At 38.3% G+C, this 20,238-nt stretch overlaps 1 protein-coding gene across 1 annotated transcript in view; it reads left to right on the top strand.

Annotated features, from left to right (window-relative positions):
- Positions 1-20,238, top strand: part of LOC103606382 (uncharacterized protein C8orf34) — a 76,013-nt gene that overhangs the window by 33,576 nt on the left and 22,199 nt on the right. Inside the window, exon 4 of the mRNA XM_008590986.1 lies at positions 16,707-16,735. Coding sequence (XP_008589208.1) covers positions 16,707-16,735 — 29 coding nt within the window. The remainder of the gene's footprint in view (positions 1-16,706; positions 16,736-20,238) is intronic.

Raw genomic sequence — 20,238 nt, 5'->3', positions numbered from 1 at the left:
GATTGATTCTGCATATTGCACATATTCGTGGGTAGACTAGTTACACAGAGCAGAAGGAGTCGTAGAGCCTTTCACAGCTGTTTGACACCAACCTGTCTGTCTGGTTTCTGTTACCTAGTTCAAATGCACGTACACCTAATGGCATCTTATTTATTCTCTTTTGAAACAGATTGTTTCAAAAATTAATAAACATACCTATTACCTTCATGTGTCTCTAAACTTCTTAAGGGTGGTAACTGGACCATATTCTTCTTAGAATCTTTTCAGAGCCTAGCACAGTGTCTTGTAACTTACTTTGTTATAAAAGCAATGACTCTACAATCTGAGGGCCTAGGCTAGGGTTTTGTTCTACGATCTATGTGGTGAATGACCTCAGGAAAATCATTTAACCTCCTTGGTTTCCTCATCTCCAAAGCAGGAGGATGTGATTGTGCCTCCTTCTGGTAGGTTTGAAGGTTTAAAATGACACATTTCAAGTAAAAACTTTTAAATAAATGTTATTGTCATGGTCTGCAATCAAACAAGTATTTTGATTTGATAAATGCATTGTATACATGTAGACATACTTATATAACTTATGGTTTTTAGTAGAGAGTTCAATGTATCCCTGTACTTCTCTGTTTCTTTAACTATTTCTGAGTTTTGAAAATTAGGTTCCTTTAGAAGCACATTAACGCCGTGGTCTCACTAAAATTTTTCTTTTGGTGCCATGGAATATGAAATATTTTTAAATGAAAGTAATTAGAACACTAGTAAGTTGTAGTGGATGATATATTAAGATCTTTATGGGGTTTTGTTTGATAGCGTAGTTTAACTAGTTTTATTTGTTAGACACTGTCCCTTGGTATACTTTGAGAGAAGTTTTATACACACATACACATATATTGTATTATATATACTTACATATTGTATTATATAAACATATATATGGATATATTGTATATAGCATTTGTTTGATAGCGTAGTTTAACTAGTTTTATTTGTTAGACACTGTCCCTTGGTATACTTTGGGAGAAGTTTTATACACACATACACATATATTGTATTATATATACTTACATATTGTATTATATAAACATATATATGGATATATTGTATATAGCGTTAGTTTTTTCACGTTTTTATTCATAACTCACTAGAGCCTTTTTTTAGACTTTTGTGCAATGAACCCCTTTCAGAAGTTAAGCTGCCTTAGAATAGGGTACTATAATTTTGACCTTAGTGGAAACCCTCTGGATGTGATTCAAGAAAGCCGTGCTTTTGGCTATCTTTACTTTTGGAGCAAGTAACAATAAAGTGATTTTTCAGCTTATTATTACATTCTATTCATAAAAGGAGCTTGATTCTATTAACATGGCACATATTAATATTTATAAATCTCACCCTTTTGGGCAGAGCCTGTGGCTCTTTACTGCGTCTCAGTTTGTCTGATAACATGAGCTAAAAAAAAGAAGGGTGATTGAAGAATGTGCCTGATTACACAAATCTTCAAATGTTCTATTAGTCAACTTTTGTCCTTTAAAATGTGACAACTGCCTTGCAAACACTTGTTACACTGTTGTTAATTTGTAAGATACTATTCAGTCTGTCCCAAAAACTTTTTAATAAAGGGGTTTGACTATATTTCAATTGTGTACTTGTGAGATGTGTAGTAGAAGTGTCAGAGTTCAAGCTATGGTCTGTCTCAGAAAACCGGGGTGTGGCCTCATAGGTTGTCTTAGCCCAGTCGGGCTTCTATAACAATATAACAGACCGAGTGGCTTATAAACAATAGAACTTATGGCTTACTGTTCTGGAGACTGGGAAGTCCAAGATCAAAGTGCTGGCAGATTTGGTGTCTGGAGAGGGCCCATTTCTTGGCTCATAGATGACATCTTCTTGTTGTAATCTCAAGTGGTGGAAGGGGCAAGGCAGCTCTCTAGGGTCTCTTTTATAAGGACACTAATCTCATTAAGTAGCGAGGAGCCTTTATGACCTAATCACCTCCCAGGCCACACTTCCTAACACCATCACATTGGGGATTAGGTTTTAACATATGAATTTTGGGGGGAAACGAATATTCAGACCATAGCACAGGTAGGTCCTCACAACTGAGTCCTGTGATCAGAAGCTATTGGGGGCATTCTGAAGAAACAATAAAGGCTGATGGGCAGTCCTTGGTCAACAGGATAAAAGAGACGCAGATATGGCGCATCACGTGGGAAAAAGTCAAGGCCAAAGAAGCTATCGGGTGACAGTCAGCTCCTATGCTTATGATGGAGGGCTGCTTTTGGCTTCAAGCAATGGTTTTAATGGACTCTATTCTTTGAGTGTGTGGGGGTGAGAGGACGATTGGTCATGTAGGGAGGAATTGCTCTTTTCTCTCTTTAATATATTGAGTATCTTTCTGAACAAAATGGTATTTTCTTAGAATGACTTGGATTTCTATGAATTTTAGTATCTGAGTTTCAATATTGAATCCTTGTCTTAAGCCCAACATGTTCACTATCAACTTGTCAATCTGCCTGCCTTCATCAGAATAAGTTAACCCCCATGCAGCTTAATTGTCTGCTGCTGTTTATCTAGCAGTCTAGTTGCCCGGAGTTCAGCTACGTAATTGCAGACCTCGATCTTCCATCCTCCTGAGGTAGAATGTGATTCATTCTTGTATGAACTTGTTTGACTCTTCTAATAGTTTCAGGTTGTAACTCTTTCTCTAATTTGATAATATCTTTATTACCCATTGTTTTAATTACAAGGAAGACATAGGTATGTCCTCCAGGTATGGTCCAAAGGAGTACTCAGTGTCTTGATGTTGTGGACCTTTCTCTTCAGTGTCATCGCCTTTGACTAGGGATGATTTAAAGTATACAGGAGGATGTGTGTAGGTTATATGCAAATCCTATGTCATATTTTATCAGGGACTTGAACATCATCGGATTTTGATACCTATGAGAGATCCTGGAACCAGTCCTCTATGGACACAGAGGGACAACTTCATTATTTTTTTGGTTGAGATTGACAGCAAATAATCATTTAAATCCTGCAAATGGCAGAATTTTCTCAGTTTGAAAGCTATCAGCCTGTAAATACACACACACTTGCACATATACACACAAATGCACACTTGAGACAGCTCAAATAATCACAGGGAAGACTGGGTAGTTTCTCTAATTTGCAAACATGATTTCTGTTTCAGTAATATCTGTACCATGCTCTCTTTCAGGCTTTTTGCAAACCTTTCAATGTAATGTTTTATCTTATAGCCAGTCATAAAGTGTAGCAATCTTCATGAGATTATTTTCTTGTGAAGGAGACATATTAGAATGACTTTGAGTGGCTTCTAATGCCACGTAGTCGTGGTGTGGTTGGCATAGCAGGTTGTCGATGCCTGGATCCCTCGCTTTGTACATTTTCGAATTTTCTTCAGACATTGCTTCTCTCCTCTGAGGCACCTGGGCAACTCTACCATACCAGTTCTTTCAAGTTTTTCCCTTTATATGATTTTCATCTGGTAAGGAAAATTGTTTCTGATTAGGGAAGATGTAGAGATGCAAGACCTTCCCATCCCCAAATCATGCATCTCTTCTAGGGGCCATGACTGAAGGGCCTCAGGGCGGTGCCCTTCCCAGTACACGTTATCAGGGTATGTCATCTGATTACTGTTTTACTAACCTTATTCAGTTATGGTGGTGTTGGTTAGTTTTCTCCACTGTAAAGTTAGTGTCCTTCACTTTGTTGATAATATATATTTTGGGAGAAATTCTTTGAGTCCATGAAAATACCTTGTTTGTTTTCAAACTTTGACCCACTAACATAAGCATCCACTGGTGGATCTTTCCTGCAACAGTTGTTACTGTGGTGGTCTAAAAGTCATTTTTTTTTCTCTTATTTCTTGTACATTAATTCATGGAAATTCTTCTGTAATAAAGAGAAAGAAATATAGACTTCTAAGTACTCCTAAAATAGTAGGGCCTACTCACCTTTGCTTGTGACTGGCCATATTCTGTTGAAGATTTAATGTGGATATGAACATGTATGTGGATATAGATATGAATGTTAATATTGATATAATCATCTATCAATAGATATTGATAAAAGGAGACTGAAATATGTATTTAAACCCAATTCCTCCTGATTTTTCTTGGTTTTGAAAGTGCTAAACTTGCCAGATTAAATTTATTCAATAGCTTCGTAAGAGATAACGAGAAGGGACAAATTTGCTAAGAGGCTTTGATATTGCCTCTTCTGTCTACATTTTTCATAATCTCATTCTCTACCTATTTCACAGACATATTCTGAAACCTCACAAACTACCTCCAGAGATTTGCGCTTCACTAAAAATCTAAGGTAGTATTATTGGTAATTATTACTTTGAAATGGTGTGAGTCCCATCAAAATAAATAATTTTGCTCCCATCAGTCCTTTGTGGGAATATATAAATGTGTACATATAAATAATTAAAGAATAATTCTAGGAAAGTTTTTCAGGAAATGAAAGCAAATAGTGCACATTTGCTATTCTGAATTCTTGTCTGTTAGAGAACATCTCATTTACCATACTTTAGTTTTAGGTACACATTTTTTACAGTATTGGTTTTTGAATATTGTATACACTGTGTGTTACGTCTTTTTCAATGACACAATGTACCTTATCCAACATAAATACAAGTGCGTACTAAAAGGTGACCTGGGCCCTGCTCTGCCATCTCTTGCTTACAGTTGTGTGCACCATGTAGACTTATTCCTCAGTTTCCTTTTCTGTAAAATGAAGGCATTTATACTAGATTATTATAAAGAATCCCTCTAATTTTTCCAAGCCTTTATTTTCATGGGCTATAATTCGTATTTCAGAGTTAAGCTGTGCTTCTGGCTTCCAGATGGTGATTCAACGTGCTTGCCTTCTTCCTGGCTTTTCCTTTACCTCACTCTGCTCTTCCTGTCTTGTGACCTTCTGGATGTCTCCTGTATATCGGTTCTTCATTCTTTTCTGTCTCTCAGTCCCACTTCTGGTCTCCCTCTTCCCCTGCCCTGACTGAATTGTGGACCAATTTTACCAATATCCTTGTTCACACTGATTTTCATAATTCTGTCATTTCTCCTCATGAAATTCCCATCCTTGAACAAATGCTACAATCCTCATTTCTTCTTCACCAGTAAGGATGAGAGCCCCTGGGGAGAATGACACATCCAACCTGACCGTTACACTGCAAATGCACGGTTTTTAACACTCGTACTCTTGATCAGTCCCTTCCTCTCTCTCTTCACCCTCTCTGCAACTATGAAAAATCCACACGAGATTTTGTAAACCCTCATTCAATCCCTGCCTCACTGTCTTAGCAAGTAGCCTGCATCCAACCCCACAGAAAAAGGTAGATTATCAAATGTGATCTGGCTCTACCCGTCTACACTTGTAAACCCAAGTACATCTCGGCCCGTCCTGCTCTTCTCTCTCCATTACCAGAGGGGAAGGTGTTTCTTTTGTTCAAGGCCAAACTCTCCACTAATGGTTTTGATCTCATTTCCTGCCCACTCCTCTGAGATCTGATTTTGTTAATTATTTTGTCTTTTTTGTATTTGTAAACCTTTCTTTTTTATTTTTTTTCCTTTTTGTCTTTTTTTGTGACCAGCAACGGATCGCAACCCTCAGTGTCACGCCCGTACCGGACCGGGACCGGCAACGGGATCGCAACCCTCGGCGTTGCACCCGCACCTCGCTCAGCCAGTGAGCGGCCGGTCTGTATGTGGGATCCGAACCCTCGGCGAGAGCGCCGCTGCGCTCCCAAGCGGCGCACTGTAGCAGTGCACCACCGGGCCAGCCTGTAAACCTTTCTAATTCCAGCTTCACCAGTTATTAACTTTAAGACCTCTCTGTGTCTCAGTTACATTTACAGTAAAATTGCAACAATTATGGTGCCTACTTCTTAGGGTTTTTGTGAAGATCAAATGAATCGGTATATCTCAAATGCTGAGTATGGTGCATGGTTTGTAATAATTACTAATTAAATGTTAGATATTATATTAGATTTCTATTCCTATTTCACAAATTACCACAAACTTAGTGGCTGCAAAAAACAAATTTATTATCTTACGGTTTCTGTGGCTTAGGAATGGGTGTCGGTTAGCTGCTCAGGGTCTAGGCAAGTGGAAATTAAGGCGTAGACTGGGGATGTGATGTCACCAGAGGCTGAGGGTCCTCTTCCAAGCTCACTGAAGACGTTGGACAAATTCACTTGTAGGACCGAGATCTCTATTTTCTCATTGGCTGTTGACCAGGAGCTACTCAGAAATGAGAAGCCATTCTCAGGTCTGCCTGTGGCTTCCTCCTCTTACAACAGTAGTCTACTACGTCTTTTTTGAGGTCACAGTCGAGCATCTCTCTGATGCTTCACCTTCTTTTTAAGGGCACACCTGAGTAGATCAGGGCCATGCAGGTTAATTTCCTTTCTGATTTACTCAAAGTCTACTGGTGAATATTCTAATCAAGGCAGTGATATCCCTTCACACTCAGTAGTCCCACTTGTACTCAAAGGGGAAGGATTCCACAGGTGTGAATCTTGGAGGCCACCTTAGAATTCTCCTTGTTACAGATATTATTACTCTTATTAGTACTTATCAGCTGTTCACATGCTCCAGCTAGACACTGCTCAACAAAAATGTAACATGAGCCACATGTATCATTTTATATTTTCAAGCAGACATACTTAAAAAAAGCAAAAAAAAAAAGCATGTGAAATTAATTTTAATAGAATATGTTATTTAACCCAGTATATCCAAATTATTATCAGTTTCACTTGTATTTCATATAAAATAATTATGGAGATTTTTTATATGTATAGTTTAATATTACACCTTTAAACTCTGGCATGAATTTTAATTCACATCACATCTTAGTTTGGGCCAGTCATATTTCAAATGCTCAGTAGCTACATGGTGAGTGGCTACCACATGGAAGACCACAGCTCTGACTAATGTTATAAACAAACACACACAAAAACTCTTCTCTTTTGAGTTTGAGTTCACTCCAGACAGCATCAGATTTCCTCCTTCCTTTTCCATCCCAAGTTTCAGAAATAGTAGTTAGTGCTCACCATGTCCACTCGCTCATCTTCCTTTCACTCCTCAGTTATGTTACTGCACCTGTCGTTCTACTGAGATCCTGCTCACCATAGTCACCACTTGATTTCAGATTGCCAAACGCAATGAGCACTTTTCCAGTCCTCACCTGACAAAATTGTTCTTGTGCTTTTAACACTGCTGATTACTCTTTCTTTAGACTCTGTGATCTCCTGCTCTCTGGGAGCTGGATGCCCTTGCACCATTTCTTGTAGGTCTCATTCAGGAGTTTCCCTTTCTTCCCTGATACTTTAAATGCTGTTTCTACAGTGCATCCTTTGCTTCTGTTTTTTCACGTTCTATCTGTGTCCAACCTCATTCACCCTCATCGTTTAATTATCACTCCTTCATAGCTACTCAAATGAGTCTGTTTCCCATCCAGATCTTTTACACTTTTATACAAAGTGCCTAAAGCATATCTCCACTTGGATATCCCACTGCCACATTAAACTCAATATATCTAAGTGGATCACACCTCCTCATTCTTCAGATGTGACCTGTCTTTGGCATGCTGTGTCTTAGGTGGTAGTATCACAGCTTGTCGTACCTGTTTATCCATTTAACCTGTTCCATTTTATTCCTGCTCTGTGCCTGAAAAAAAGGTGCATTCCCTGCCCTTATTGAGCTTATGGCTGGCTGGATTGCCATCACCTTATGTTAAGGTACTCTCATGGCCAAAATCTCTGCAGCTTAGTACGATGTAAATATTATCTCACTCAGGGAATAGCTGGATGCGGTGTTCTAGGGATGCAGACCACTTCCATGCTGTTATTCTACCGTCTTCAACACATGACTTTCGAGGATGCGGCAGAAGCAGAAAGAGACAGTGGATGATCATGGGGGAGGTTTCCAATGCGTAGGCGTGGAGGTGGTGTATGTCATGTCTGCCCACATCCTACAGCTAACTGCAAGGGAGCCAGGAAATGTAGTATAGCTCTTGTGCCCAGGAGAAGTGTGGAAATGGCTTAGGACTGAATAGCCTGGCTTGCCCACATTCCTAATTTGTTGCTCTGTTCCTCCAGCCAGCCTTCCTTGCAAGTGTAGCTGATCTAAAGTGAAAACCTGACCCTCACTTGTTTCAGGTATTCAATGGCTCCTTAAAACCTCGGAGAAAGTGCTCTGTGATCTGGCCCTTTATTGTGTCTACAGTATCATCACTCATGACTTTTTTTACACACCACATGCACGTGATCTTCCTCCATTCGTGCATGAGCTTATGCTGTCTCTGCTCCCTGAAACCTAACCCTCACCTCCTGCCACTGCTTCCCTTTCCACAAGCTAAATCTAGTCCCCTCCTTAGTCTCAGCTCAAAGGCCACTTCCTCCGAGATGATTTCTTTATTGCCATCCTCCTCCAGGCTGGATTCGATGCCCTTCTTTTTGTGTTTTTGTACTTTTCTCTGAACACACTTGTCTGCTCTTATCTGTTCTTTATTCATCTCCTCTCTCGACTTTGAGATTCATGAGGGCAGGGCCACTTGGCTCTTGGACTCCCCCGGGCATGGCACAGTGATTATTAGCACATAACTCAGTCCAGGCTTGCTGGACGAGTCCTACTACCTCTGCTTCTGCTTCTTCTGTTCCCTCTTCTCTGGAACTCTCTGCAACCTCTGCCTTTCTTCACTGCCCTTCTGCCTTCTGCTTCTGCACTGTGAGCCTTTGATAGAAAATTGCATGGGTTTGGGTGTTCATAGATTTGATTTGTTTGCTGAGATCTTTGGCTTTGACTGTGGCTTATCTATTAGAGGAGTTATGCTTAAAAATAAACAGATATCTACATAAGTAGGTAAACAAACAAAAAAATAAGCAAACTAAAAGCTAAAAATCAGCAGTTCCTATTTTATGCAACTGGTCAACAAAACACTTTACTTAGTGAGGTGCAGTTCTGGGTAGTGGGGCTCGCAGTGTTGTTTTCTGAGCCTAAAGCTCTGGCTGTCTGGCAGCTTTCTGTGAAGTGAGGCAGTGATGGGATGAGCAGCTTTAGGCCATTCAGACATTGGTCTACAGATTGCAGCTCATGTGAAAACGCTGGCTGGAGCTTTTCCAAGGGAAAGAGCCCAGCTGCTGGGGGAACAGAAGAAAGATATTTATGCTCCATGACTGATAATAGCAATCTGGACTCAGCGGAGGAAAACTAACAAAGGACTATTTTTAGTGAATCAGCCATGAGCATACCCAGCAAGTCCTTTCTGACAAACAGCCTGAGGAGTTAGAGAATAACAACTTATGAGAGAAATAGGGGCAGATAATGTGGCAATTGTTTGTTTTTTTATTCCCCAGTCATTTAACTAACCTATGTGGGAATACAAAGATGACCAACATGTGGGCCCAGACTTCAAGTTCACCTTTTAGGAGAGGAGACGGGTATGGAAAGCATAATTTCAAAGTCTTGTAAGAGGTGCTTTAAGAGAGCCGTGGGAGCACAGGAGAACCTTCAGCAAGTGGGTTTAAGGACAACCCAATAGAGAACGCATCTGAACCGAGTCTAGGAGAATCCAAAGGTAAAGGTAAGGTAGGAGGAAAGTGAAGACGTTTGAGGGGAGGGATATTTCTGGCAGAGAGAGAAACGTGTGTAAGAAGGTATTTCAAAGAAAGAGGACAATGTTGCTTTGTTGAGGCCTAAAGAATGAAGCAGGCAATAAGGCAGGGAAGCCAGAAGTCTAGATAGCAGGGGAGTCAGGGCTGGGGACTTTTCTGCTGCAGGAATCTTGCCAGTAGGTCATGATCCTAACCAAGTTTGTGTTTTTTAAGGATCACACTGGCTGGCCACATGGAGGATGCCTTGAGGCAAGCACAGAGATGAAGAGAGCCTGAAATAAAGCAGTAGCCATGGGACGGGAAATAGAAATGGGTTTACAAAAATATAGACTATTAGGGCCGGCCCGGTGGCGCACTGCTACAGTGCGCCGCTTGGGAGTGTGGTGGCGCTCCCGCTGAGGGTTCGGATCCCACATACAGACCGGTTCCCGCTCACTGGCTGAGTGAAGAGCGGGCGCAACACCAAGGGTTGCGATCCCGTTGCCGGTCCCGGTCCGGTACGGGCGCGACACTGAGGGTTGCGATCCATTGCCGGACACGAAAAAAGACAAAAAGGAAAAAAAAAATATAGACGATTATGTGGCTGCAACTTATTGGTTGATATGAGGGAAGGGTGAGAATAGAGATAAGAATGTACTTGGTTTGTTTTGGGTTTGGGTTTTGTTTATAATTAGGTGACTTGGTGGTGCCTCTACTCGAGATAAGAATTAAGGAGGGTTTGGGGGTGGAGGAATGTTACGTTTCAAACTCTAGGTTGGGGCATCCAAACGGAGTAGACAGCTCTCTTCTGTCTGCAGTAATCCACTGTACATATGAATTGGCAATGTGGGCAGAGGTTTGGTTAGGCATACAGCTGTGGGAATCTTTATGCATAGATAAGGAACCCCTCCCCCCCCAACACACACACACGTTCAACATTTTGAGATACAGGTAGAAAAGTGATGTGACTGAGAAGACTGAAAAGGAATTTCAGAGAGGTGGGATGAAAACCAAGATAGAATGTTTTCATGGAAATCAAGGAAGAAAAATATTTCACAGAATCATGGTGTTTAAAGTGGCAGATAAGTTCTGTAAGAAAAAGATGGAAACATGTGTTGTGAGTGCAGCTGTCTCCAAGCTGCGCTTCCATCGTTTACTGCCATGGATTCCTAATAGTGAAAAGCTGGGAACTAAGCCTCTTCTCATTAGAGAAATGGATGAAGAAATCATGGTATATGCACCTGATGGTGTACTATATAGGCAAGCATGATGTTGTAGAAAATATTAATTAATAAAACATATAGTTAAGATATGCTTTTATATATGTATATGTATTTATATATGTATATATATATTTTTACTTGTATAAAAAGCAAACAAAATATTGTGTATATTTTGTCTTCATTTTGTTTTATATATGTGCATATAGAGGCATATAAGATTTATGTATATGTTTATATATGCATACAATATTATTTGGAAGAATTCACAAACTGTTCTTATTAGTTATCTGTGAATGGAGGTTACTTTCCTTTTCCTTCTTCCTATAGTTTCTATTTTTTTCTGTGATAAACATGTGTTGATTTGATAAGATAAAATATAAAAGGTATATTTTTGCAATACAAGAGAAGAGGATTAGGTTGACTTGGTAATCAGGAAGTGTATGACCACTTTGGAGAGAACAGTTTTAAGAGAAGAGTGGAAGCAGAAGTCAGTCTGCAGCGGGTGGAAGAGTGGACGGACAGTCAGGAAGAGGCTTCTGTAAAAGTTGCGATGAAACGGGAAGGTGGGAAAGAGGACAGTGATTAGTGGGGGGAGGTGGGATGTTTTTGGTCATTTTGGTTTGGTTTCCTTTAGTTCCGTGTGTGTGTGTGTGTGTGTGTTTGTGTGTGTATGAGTAAGAGAAAGAGAGAGAGAGAAAAAGAGAATAATGTGTGTAATGTGTATGTGTAATGGTTTTTAGGCTGAAAGAGAAAACCAAAATAAGGAATTTACATATTCAAGAGAGAGAGAAAATAATAGAGCAAATATCGAAGAGGATGGATGGGGATGGAGCCAAGAAAACAAGTATGAAAACTGGACTTGCAAGAAGAAAGAACACTTTGTCCTCTGAGGCTGGAGAGCACAGCATCAGTGACTTCTTTGAGAGGGAGGATGGGTCAGGAAGTCAAGGGAATTCAAATCTAATCTTTTCAAATGTTTTAGGATATTAGAAGTTGAGCTCCTTTACAGTAAGCAAGAGGAAGAAATGGGTAGAGGGGCCTGATGAAAACCAGCAAGGTTTGGCACTGTCTTGGAAAAATGAATGAGCTAATTAATCAAGGGTGAAGATTGGTGTGTGCCTCTAGAGCAGGGGTCAGCAGACTCCAGCCCACGGACCAGATCTAGCCTGTGGCCTATTTTTGTGGCCCATGAGAGTGATTCATACATTTCTAAAGGGTTGTTAGGGAAAAAAAGGAGAATAAGGGTATATGAATATAATACAGACCATATGTGGCTTACAAAACCTAAAACATCTACCATTTAGCTGAATACAGACAATTTTGCCAACTTTTGTTGTAGGGTAACCAGTTCAGGATAGAATCCCTCAGTTCCTAGCAGGGATCCCCTTTGCTCTAAAAGCAGGTAGCAGTCTGTATCTAAAGAGTGTTTTAACTGACAAATGGTCAGGGGTAGGTTGATCATCCATTTGTTGATATGGGTGCTACTTACACAGGTATTTGCTTTAACATTTTTCATTATACTCAGTGGTGTGCCAGTAAACTGACTCTAAAAATAAGCCCTGATTTGTAGCGCGTGTCAATTTCCATGGGGCACGTATTCCCACTATTGCTAGTTTCAAGCTACCAGTGTGGCATCACTGCATGAGGCGTTGGGAAGGAATGTGTGGAGTTGGTTCTCATAAGCCAGTGTGGGCCTGTTCCTGCAAACCCCGGCATCTCCAAGTTGTCTACTCTATTTGTGTATTTATATTTTATTCACAATTGAGGGGGAAAAGCCCTTTTAAAGGGAATAATAGGGAGAGTGAGTCTCTACATTATATCATTGGGGTTTTTTTCCGATAGGGAAATACAGTTTGGAAAAATAACTAGTACCATTTCATACCATATGAATTTTCCGAGCTACTTTCATGAAAGGAATTACACCAACTCAGGTATTGAGTACTGTGAAAAAAAGCAACTTCCATTTCCTTTAACTATAACCTGATTCTAACTCTAGGGTTAAGCTGACGCCTGGGAAGGTGGAAGTCTTGGTGAAGCATACAGCTCTTGTTTCCTTGATCTAACACAATTCAAATCTGAGAATGTGAGGACTGTGTTTTGGGATAAATTCCTGGTGCCACTGAGATATCTTTGGAGATTAGAATAAATAGAAAGGCCTGTAAGTTGAAGGACATAAATAGAAGCCATCCAGATAGGTTCGCACTACAGCAGAGTCAGGAAAATCCCTCTGACATGCCTGTGGGAGCCGTCGCCTCTTTAGAGGAGAAGCTCAGTTTCTGAAAGGACTCATTTACCCCACGTCTTTCAGGCTTCTCAGTCTTCCAGTTGGACACCATTGCTACTTTAAGGCAAGCCTCTTTGGCTGCTCTGATAGGACATTTCCTTAAAGCTCTCAGTCAACTTTTAGAAGGACCATGTGCTCCAGAATACATTAAGTCTCTCACTCAAATCCTGGGCCGCCTTTTCTTAGTCAAAGCAACACCGTACATTTTCTCTCGCGTGTTTTCTGTTTACTGCAGATCCCCAATTTCTGTAAACTTTAAAAACCTCAGTGTAAAGTATGATGACTTTTAATAGTTTACAAAATGCCTAAACGTTGTCCATCTCCTCTCAGACAATAGCTGCGGACGTTCTGTGCGGCACTAGGAGATATATCCCAGCTATTCAATATAAATCGTTCCCCTAGAGTTTCCTGCTTCTGTGAAGAAGCGTTTCATTCAAATTCTTTCAACTGCTTTTAATCAGTTTAAGCTTTGATTAAGAATGGAAAAAGAAAAAGTGAAAAATACCCTGGGTAATTTGACATTATTAATAATAGAAAACTGACAGAATTATATATAATGGAGTGTATATATTATATATAATATATAATTTGGATAATTTCTTAGGCAAAATCATCAAAATACATAAATGTTAAGAAAATATGGTAATAGGTATCGGAACAAAATATGGTCAGACCAAACGCTTAGAATAATTAGAAACATAATTCTTCTGCCAAACCAAGTTTTCCTGTTAGCTAGTTTGAGTTTTATTCTGGGGCCCCCCACTTCTTAGAACCGAAATACATCTTTATAGCAACGTTTCTCTTCATCTCCATTTTCCACTGCTGAAATTTCTCAGCCCTGACAAACAGCTCCCATTACGTGCTAAAATCCAGAGGAGCGAGCCTATGAGTGATATGCAAGTACTGTGTGACACACGTTTTGACTTCTCACAGGTTTTTTGACTTTTCAGTTCTTGGCTACATTCTAGAGAAGTGATTTACTGCTGCTGTCTTTATGAACAATGGATTCATAAATCTGAGGTGTAAAATAAATTTAAAGATCATCTGATAGCTTTCAAAAAATTGAATGAGAAAACTCTTTTTGCAGGTCCAAGGGCATTTATGTAGAGAGTTAAAAAAATCAGGAGAGTTTCAAAAATCCCAGACAATTGAATCATGGGTTATTTAATTCCAGATATCTAAGCTTTATGACTTTGGATGAGAAAAACAATTTGTTAGATATTATCTACTCTCTCTCTTTTTTAAAAAATAGATTAATTCATTTAAATATTTATATTTAAATAGGATATTCAGTCTTAATCTTGAACTCATATTGGAAAGGAACATTTTTGTAGAGTTGTACTGAATGTAAATATAAGCATTTAGAAAATGTCTAACTTTCGTAAAATAGAATAATGTATGTTAAATCTACTGTAGTATGTGACATAAATCATTTGGTATGCCATAAGTTTCATATTGGAAAGGAACATTTTTGTAGAGTTGTACTGAATGTAAATATAAGCATTTAGAAAATATCTAACTTTCGTAAAATAGAATAATGTATGTTAAATCTACTGTAGTATGTGACATAAATCATTTGGTATGCCATAAGTTTCCTACATTTCCTTAAAATCTGAGTTATCCTAAATGACCATTTGTAATTCTGTGTATTTCTTCAACCCAAACATTCATACACGTGTGACTTGTTAGGCCTTTAGAAATGTTTCTAATTCTCAGAAAGCTCTGGAATCTCTTGTCTGTCTCTCATCTCCTCCCAAACTATTGTACCATTATGTCTTAGAGTTCACCACCATGGTACACTCAGCAGTGATATGGCCCAGCTCTGCTGCTAGCGCTTCATGAATCCTTTTCTTCTTGAATTGTTTGAAGGAGCTACCTGCATAGTTCAGCAAGTCCTTGAATAAATATTAAGTTTAGGTCACCCCAAAATTCCTGAAGTGGTAGACTCTCTTTTCGTGTAGTGACACATAGAAATTCTTAGTTACCAATAATTTTTACCAAAAAAGCATCTCATAGAAAATTGCTATGAAGAATGCATCTCAAATATGCCTGCATTTCTAGTTTTATCTGTAAGAGGAAGAATGGTACCATTTATTGAGAGGAAGTAGTGCATGATTTTTTCTGCTTTGTGTATAATTGATTGTTTAGGTTGGTGGTAGGGGGGATGATATGGGAACCAGTAAAGTACCCTAGCACTGTCTGTAGACCTTCTTGAACAGGGGTGATAGGTTCTTTACTCGGGTTTATTTTCTTGAGACTATATCCAGGTTCTCTTTTCCAACCCAGCTCATTTTTTCTGGCTCTTCATAGTCTACTAAACATCATCTTCAAATCCTCCTCTTATTTTTTCCATGTTCCCTTGAGCTTCAAACATTAGAACTTTTCTTGTTTCTTGGCCCATCCCCTACTGGGGCTGGACACCAGCTCCCCTTTGCTCTGTGCCCCCAACCTGAGGGCTGGATGCACCTGCTCCAATGCCCAACCACAGTGCCTGTGTTCAGCCGTAGGCTCACGATTGTTCACCAAAAAAAAAAAAAAAAAAAAAAGGAAAGTGAGTTGGGAGGATGCTGTCTTTAGTCTGACATGTTGAAGTTGAAATTCCCACAGGAATTCAACAACTAGCTCAGGAAGAAATTCTGTGTTGGCAATAAAGATTTGCTGGTCATCACCATGTAGAGAAATGAAAATGTCAATGGTATGGGTTAGATTACTAAGGGAAGTATATCAAGCGAGAAGAAAAGACATCTCAGCAAAGAAACCTTGACATTCCAGAAAAGGGCCTCCCGCCCCCACCCCAAAAAGAGGATATTTGTGAAGGAGACAAAGAAAGAAAATAGAAAAGGGAGGATAGCATTTCAAGAAAGTAAGTGGGATTAACAGAGTCTGTCATCACAGAGAAGTAAATTAAATTAAGGACTAAAACGTTTTATATAGCTGACTTAGAATAATTTTGGAGGAGAGGTAAAGACAAAAATCAGACTAATGTGCAGGGAGGAATATGCGGATAGTGAGAGGGAAACTCGTGAGGAGGAACTATTTACCCATTGGCTCAAGAAGTTGCCAATCTAAAGGACTGTGGGACAAACTCCTTAAATTCTCTAGTCTGTTTCCTTATCCACAGAATAAGAGAATTAAGATAAATGATCTTCAACCACCATTCTGCCTTGATAATCATTCCAGGAGTCTATTCTTATCAATTCTTAAGGAATTAACGAAATAAGAATTGATAAGAATTGTAACAGGCTAAGTTGTTTCTTGACTGTCATCATAACACAAAGACAGCACCTCTGCAATGTCTTTGCAAGTTTGCTCTGCCTTTAAGAACTTGCAAGAAATATTGTGCTTGTTCTGCTTTTGTTGTACATTTCCATTGTTTTGGCAGTTCCAGACTGTCTTAGTTGACTTAAATTCCTAATTTGTTTTCATTAGTATAGGGGATGTGCCACATTATTTCGAAGCACTAATAAAAACAAAAGATAGAATAGGCAATGCACTAGTTTTACAAATAGAAACTTTATTTTTGTTTTTAATGTTAGATTATTAAAGATTGCTTCTAAAACTTTTTTTGTAAATCTCCTTTGAATTCCAGGTATTGCCATTTCAGACGAACTCGATAAGGTAAGTTGAACTATGTATCTAATGAAAAGAATATGTAGAACTTACACTTTAATCCATTGCCTAAATTCAAAAGTTTCTGAAACATATAAAGTATTCAAATATAACTGATTTGGTGCTAACATTTTAAAACTTTTTAGTTATATGTTTAGGTTATTTTAGGAAAGTCATTGTGGTAGATATATATCACCTATTCTTTTGAGTAAAGGCCTTTAGAATTTGGTTAGAGAAAATGGAATTACCAATAACTGAATCACTATATTAAAAATCACCATACTACATTATGTAAATTATTTGAATTCTGACTGTATCTAGATAATAATGATGATGATGATGACGTGGAAGACACTTGTGCTATTCTATAGCTACTCTTTAAAAACCTTACTACGTAAGGCTTGTTTTGATTTTCCAAGATGCCAACATAATATTATGGTGCTTTGAACTGGGGTGATGGTGGTAAAGATAGTGAGATGAGCCACAATTAGGAATGTATTTTGACAGTAGTTTTAGTGGAACTTGCTTATGATAGGATGTGGGGAGTTGTAGAAAAAATCAGTCAATGCTGATTCCTAGGTTTGGGAGATGAGCAGCTAGGTCAACTGCGGTGCCATTTACCAAAACTGGAAAACTAGGGAATGAGCTAGTTGGTCAAGTTGGGATAGCATGAAGAGTTCTCTTTAGAATTGCTTATTTTGAGTTGTCTATTAAACGTGTCTGTATGAGTTGTTGCTCATGAGAAAGATTTGACTGAGAGCTGTACATTTAGGAGTCTTTGGGGGAAAAGTTCTCAATTCTTTTGGTCTTGGAACTCCCTTACACTCTTAAAAATTATAGAGGACCCTAAAGAGCTTTAATTTATGTAGATTATACCTATCAATATTAAATTATTTTATTGACATATTGATATCGATATTAGATATCTACGTATGTTAGAAATTAAAACTGATAAAAAATTTACATGTAGTAGTGATAACTCCATTCATTAATACAAATAACGTTTTTATGAAAAATATTTTCCAAAACAAAATATTAGTGGGAAAGTTGCATTGTTTACATTTAAAAAAATCTCTTTAATGACTGGCTTCATTGAAAATGGCTGATTTTCATATCTACTTCTTCATTCAATCTGTTGTGATAAGCTGAAAAAAATTAACATCAGATGTTTTTATGAAAAATATTTTCCAAAACAAAATATTAGTGGGAAAGTTGCATTGTTTACATTTTAAAAAATCTCTTTAATGACTGGCTTCATTGAAAATGGCTGATTTTCATATCTACTTCTTCATCCAATGTGTTGTGATAAGCTGAAAAAAATTAACATCAGATGTGTAGCTAGAAAGGGAGAAGCACCTAGAAATAGCCATGATCAATATTTGGCAAACACTGGTCCAGATATCTTTCTAAATGGAAAATATTTTGAAATTTGGCTTGGTGCCTAGATATACTTATAGACAGAAAACTATAGAAGTTGTTGCAAAAAATGGGATCATATAAATCATGACATTTAAAAATAAACTCTAATGTAATAATTGTATTATTTTACAAAAACAATAAAGTTAGTATTCTTCTATTCCAAATAGAAATATACCTTTTGAATTTTGTACAATAAAAATGCATTTCTGATTCAATAAAAAATAAATTATATATATATACTTAAATGAATTCTCTTTAATAAACCATCATATTTAAAATTATTTTCATTTCTATCTGTACTAAACCTATGCAAAACTACATCTCGACTGTATACAACAGCAAGTGTAGTTAAGTGGTGGGTGTGGCGTCCTCGCTTAGTCCTGCTTTTCTGGTTCTTCTCTGTGTGTCCCTCATTATGTTGCTGCAGCTGGTCTCCTTCTTATGCTATGACCTTCCTTAAAATTTGCAGAAATTTAATAATCCCTTCTCTTGCAGTTATATCTATGTTCATTTTAAGTACAAAGTTATCATCATCATCATTTCTAGGTTCAGTTGCTCCTTCCTATATATTCTGCAAAACTCTGGCTGCCTGATTCATAAATTAGTTTGAGTGGGGCTGTTATTCTGCTTGTCTCTTGTCCTTCCATTTTTTTCTGTGCTCTGACTTACAGCAGCATTGGTGTCCACATCTTTTTTGGTGAACTGAAGAATTTTGATTATTCTTTGAACTGAAATGGATTTAATCTTCACTGGGTAAATTGTAGATGTGCCGACACTTGGTTAAGTACCATCCTCAGGACATGTCCTCGCCCCTCACACCCTCTCTCTTCCCAGCACTAGCTCAGGGGAATGTCCATTGAACTAAATTGCATGACACTGCTGATTTTCATTTACTTACCTAATATTGTTGTTTTTGAAGACTTCATGGAAATTGCTGCACTTCATTGTACATTTATTATTTTTCATTATTATTGAGGAAGATGCTAACAGTTGTCATAAAAAAGCTTTTATTGAAAAAAATATTTATGTCAAAAAATTGACCCCACTCTCACATCTGATTTTCAAGAGTGCCAGATAGCACAAAGGAATCACAGGCTTCCAGAGCCGTAGATAGCCAGGAGCCTTTGCCTGCCTGGAGAGCGCACCCTTGCCTGAGAGGGACAGCCTGTCCCATAGCACCCTCTGGTGACCATGAAGCTCACAGGCTGGAATTTTCCTGAATAAGAAAAAGTGAATCTCAGGAAGCTACTAAAAAACAGCCAATAAGAATGATTAACAGTTTGTTGACCTGACACCTATGTCTTTAAAATGTAGTAATAAAAATACATACAGCTTCTTTCTTTTATTCTTTCTTAAGGAGTTTGAAGAGTCATTAAATATATATTTTCTTAACCTTTATAAAATACTGATCTTTTACGATTATATTCTAATCAACTATCATTTCATTGAAATCATTGTTTTCTGTGACCTTTAAAGTTAGTTTATGCATTCTGAGAAAGGTATTAAGAATTATTAATCCTACTTAAATGAAAAAATAAAATAGAGAGGAATGTTATTTTTAAGGCTTTTAAACTTTGTGGGAATGCTGTCAATTCCTTATTCATTAGTCTTTTCCTTTCTCTTTTTAGCCACTGTATTGGTTTTATATTGCTGGTGTAACAAAGTAAAACAACACTGATTTATTATCTTATAATTCTGTAGTTTAGAACTTTAACACAAGTCTCCCTGAGCTGAAGTCAGGGTGTCATCAGGGATGCACTCCTTCCTGAAAGTTCTAGGAGAAACCTATTTCCTTGCCTTTTCCAGCTTCTAGATGCTGCCTGCATATCTTAGCACATGGCCCCCTTGCTATATCCTTAAAACCAGTAACATCTCATCACCTCCTAACTTCGGTCAGGAAAGCCTCTCTACTTTTATGGAATCATGTTAGGTTGGTGCCACCTGGTTAATCCAGATAATCTCCCCATTTCAAGATTTTTAACCTTAAGTATGCAAAATCCCTTTTGCCATGTAACGTAATATATTCACAGGTTTTAGGGATTAGGATGTGGACAACTTTGGGAAGTCATTATTCTTTTGGCGGGGGGGGGGGG

Source organism: Galeopterus variegatus, unplaced genomic scaffold (assembly GCF_000696425.1).
Source record: "Galeopterus variegatus unplaced genomic scaffold, G_variegatus-3.0.2 Scaffold6539, whole genome shotgun sequence".
NCBI lineage: Eukaryota > Metazoa > Chordata > Mammalia > Dermoptera > Cynocephalidae > Galeopterus > Galeopterus variegatus.
Note: the sequence above shows the minus strand (reverse complement) of the source record. Positions and strands in the feature narration are given on the sequence as shown.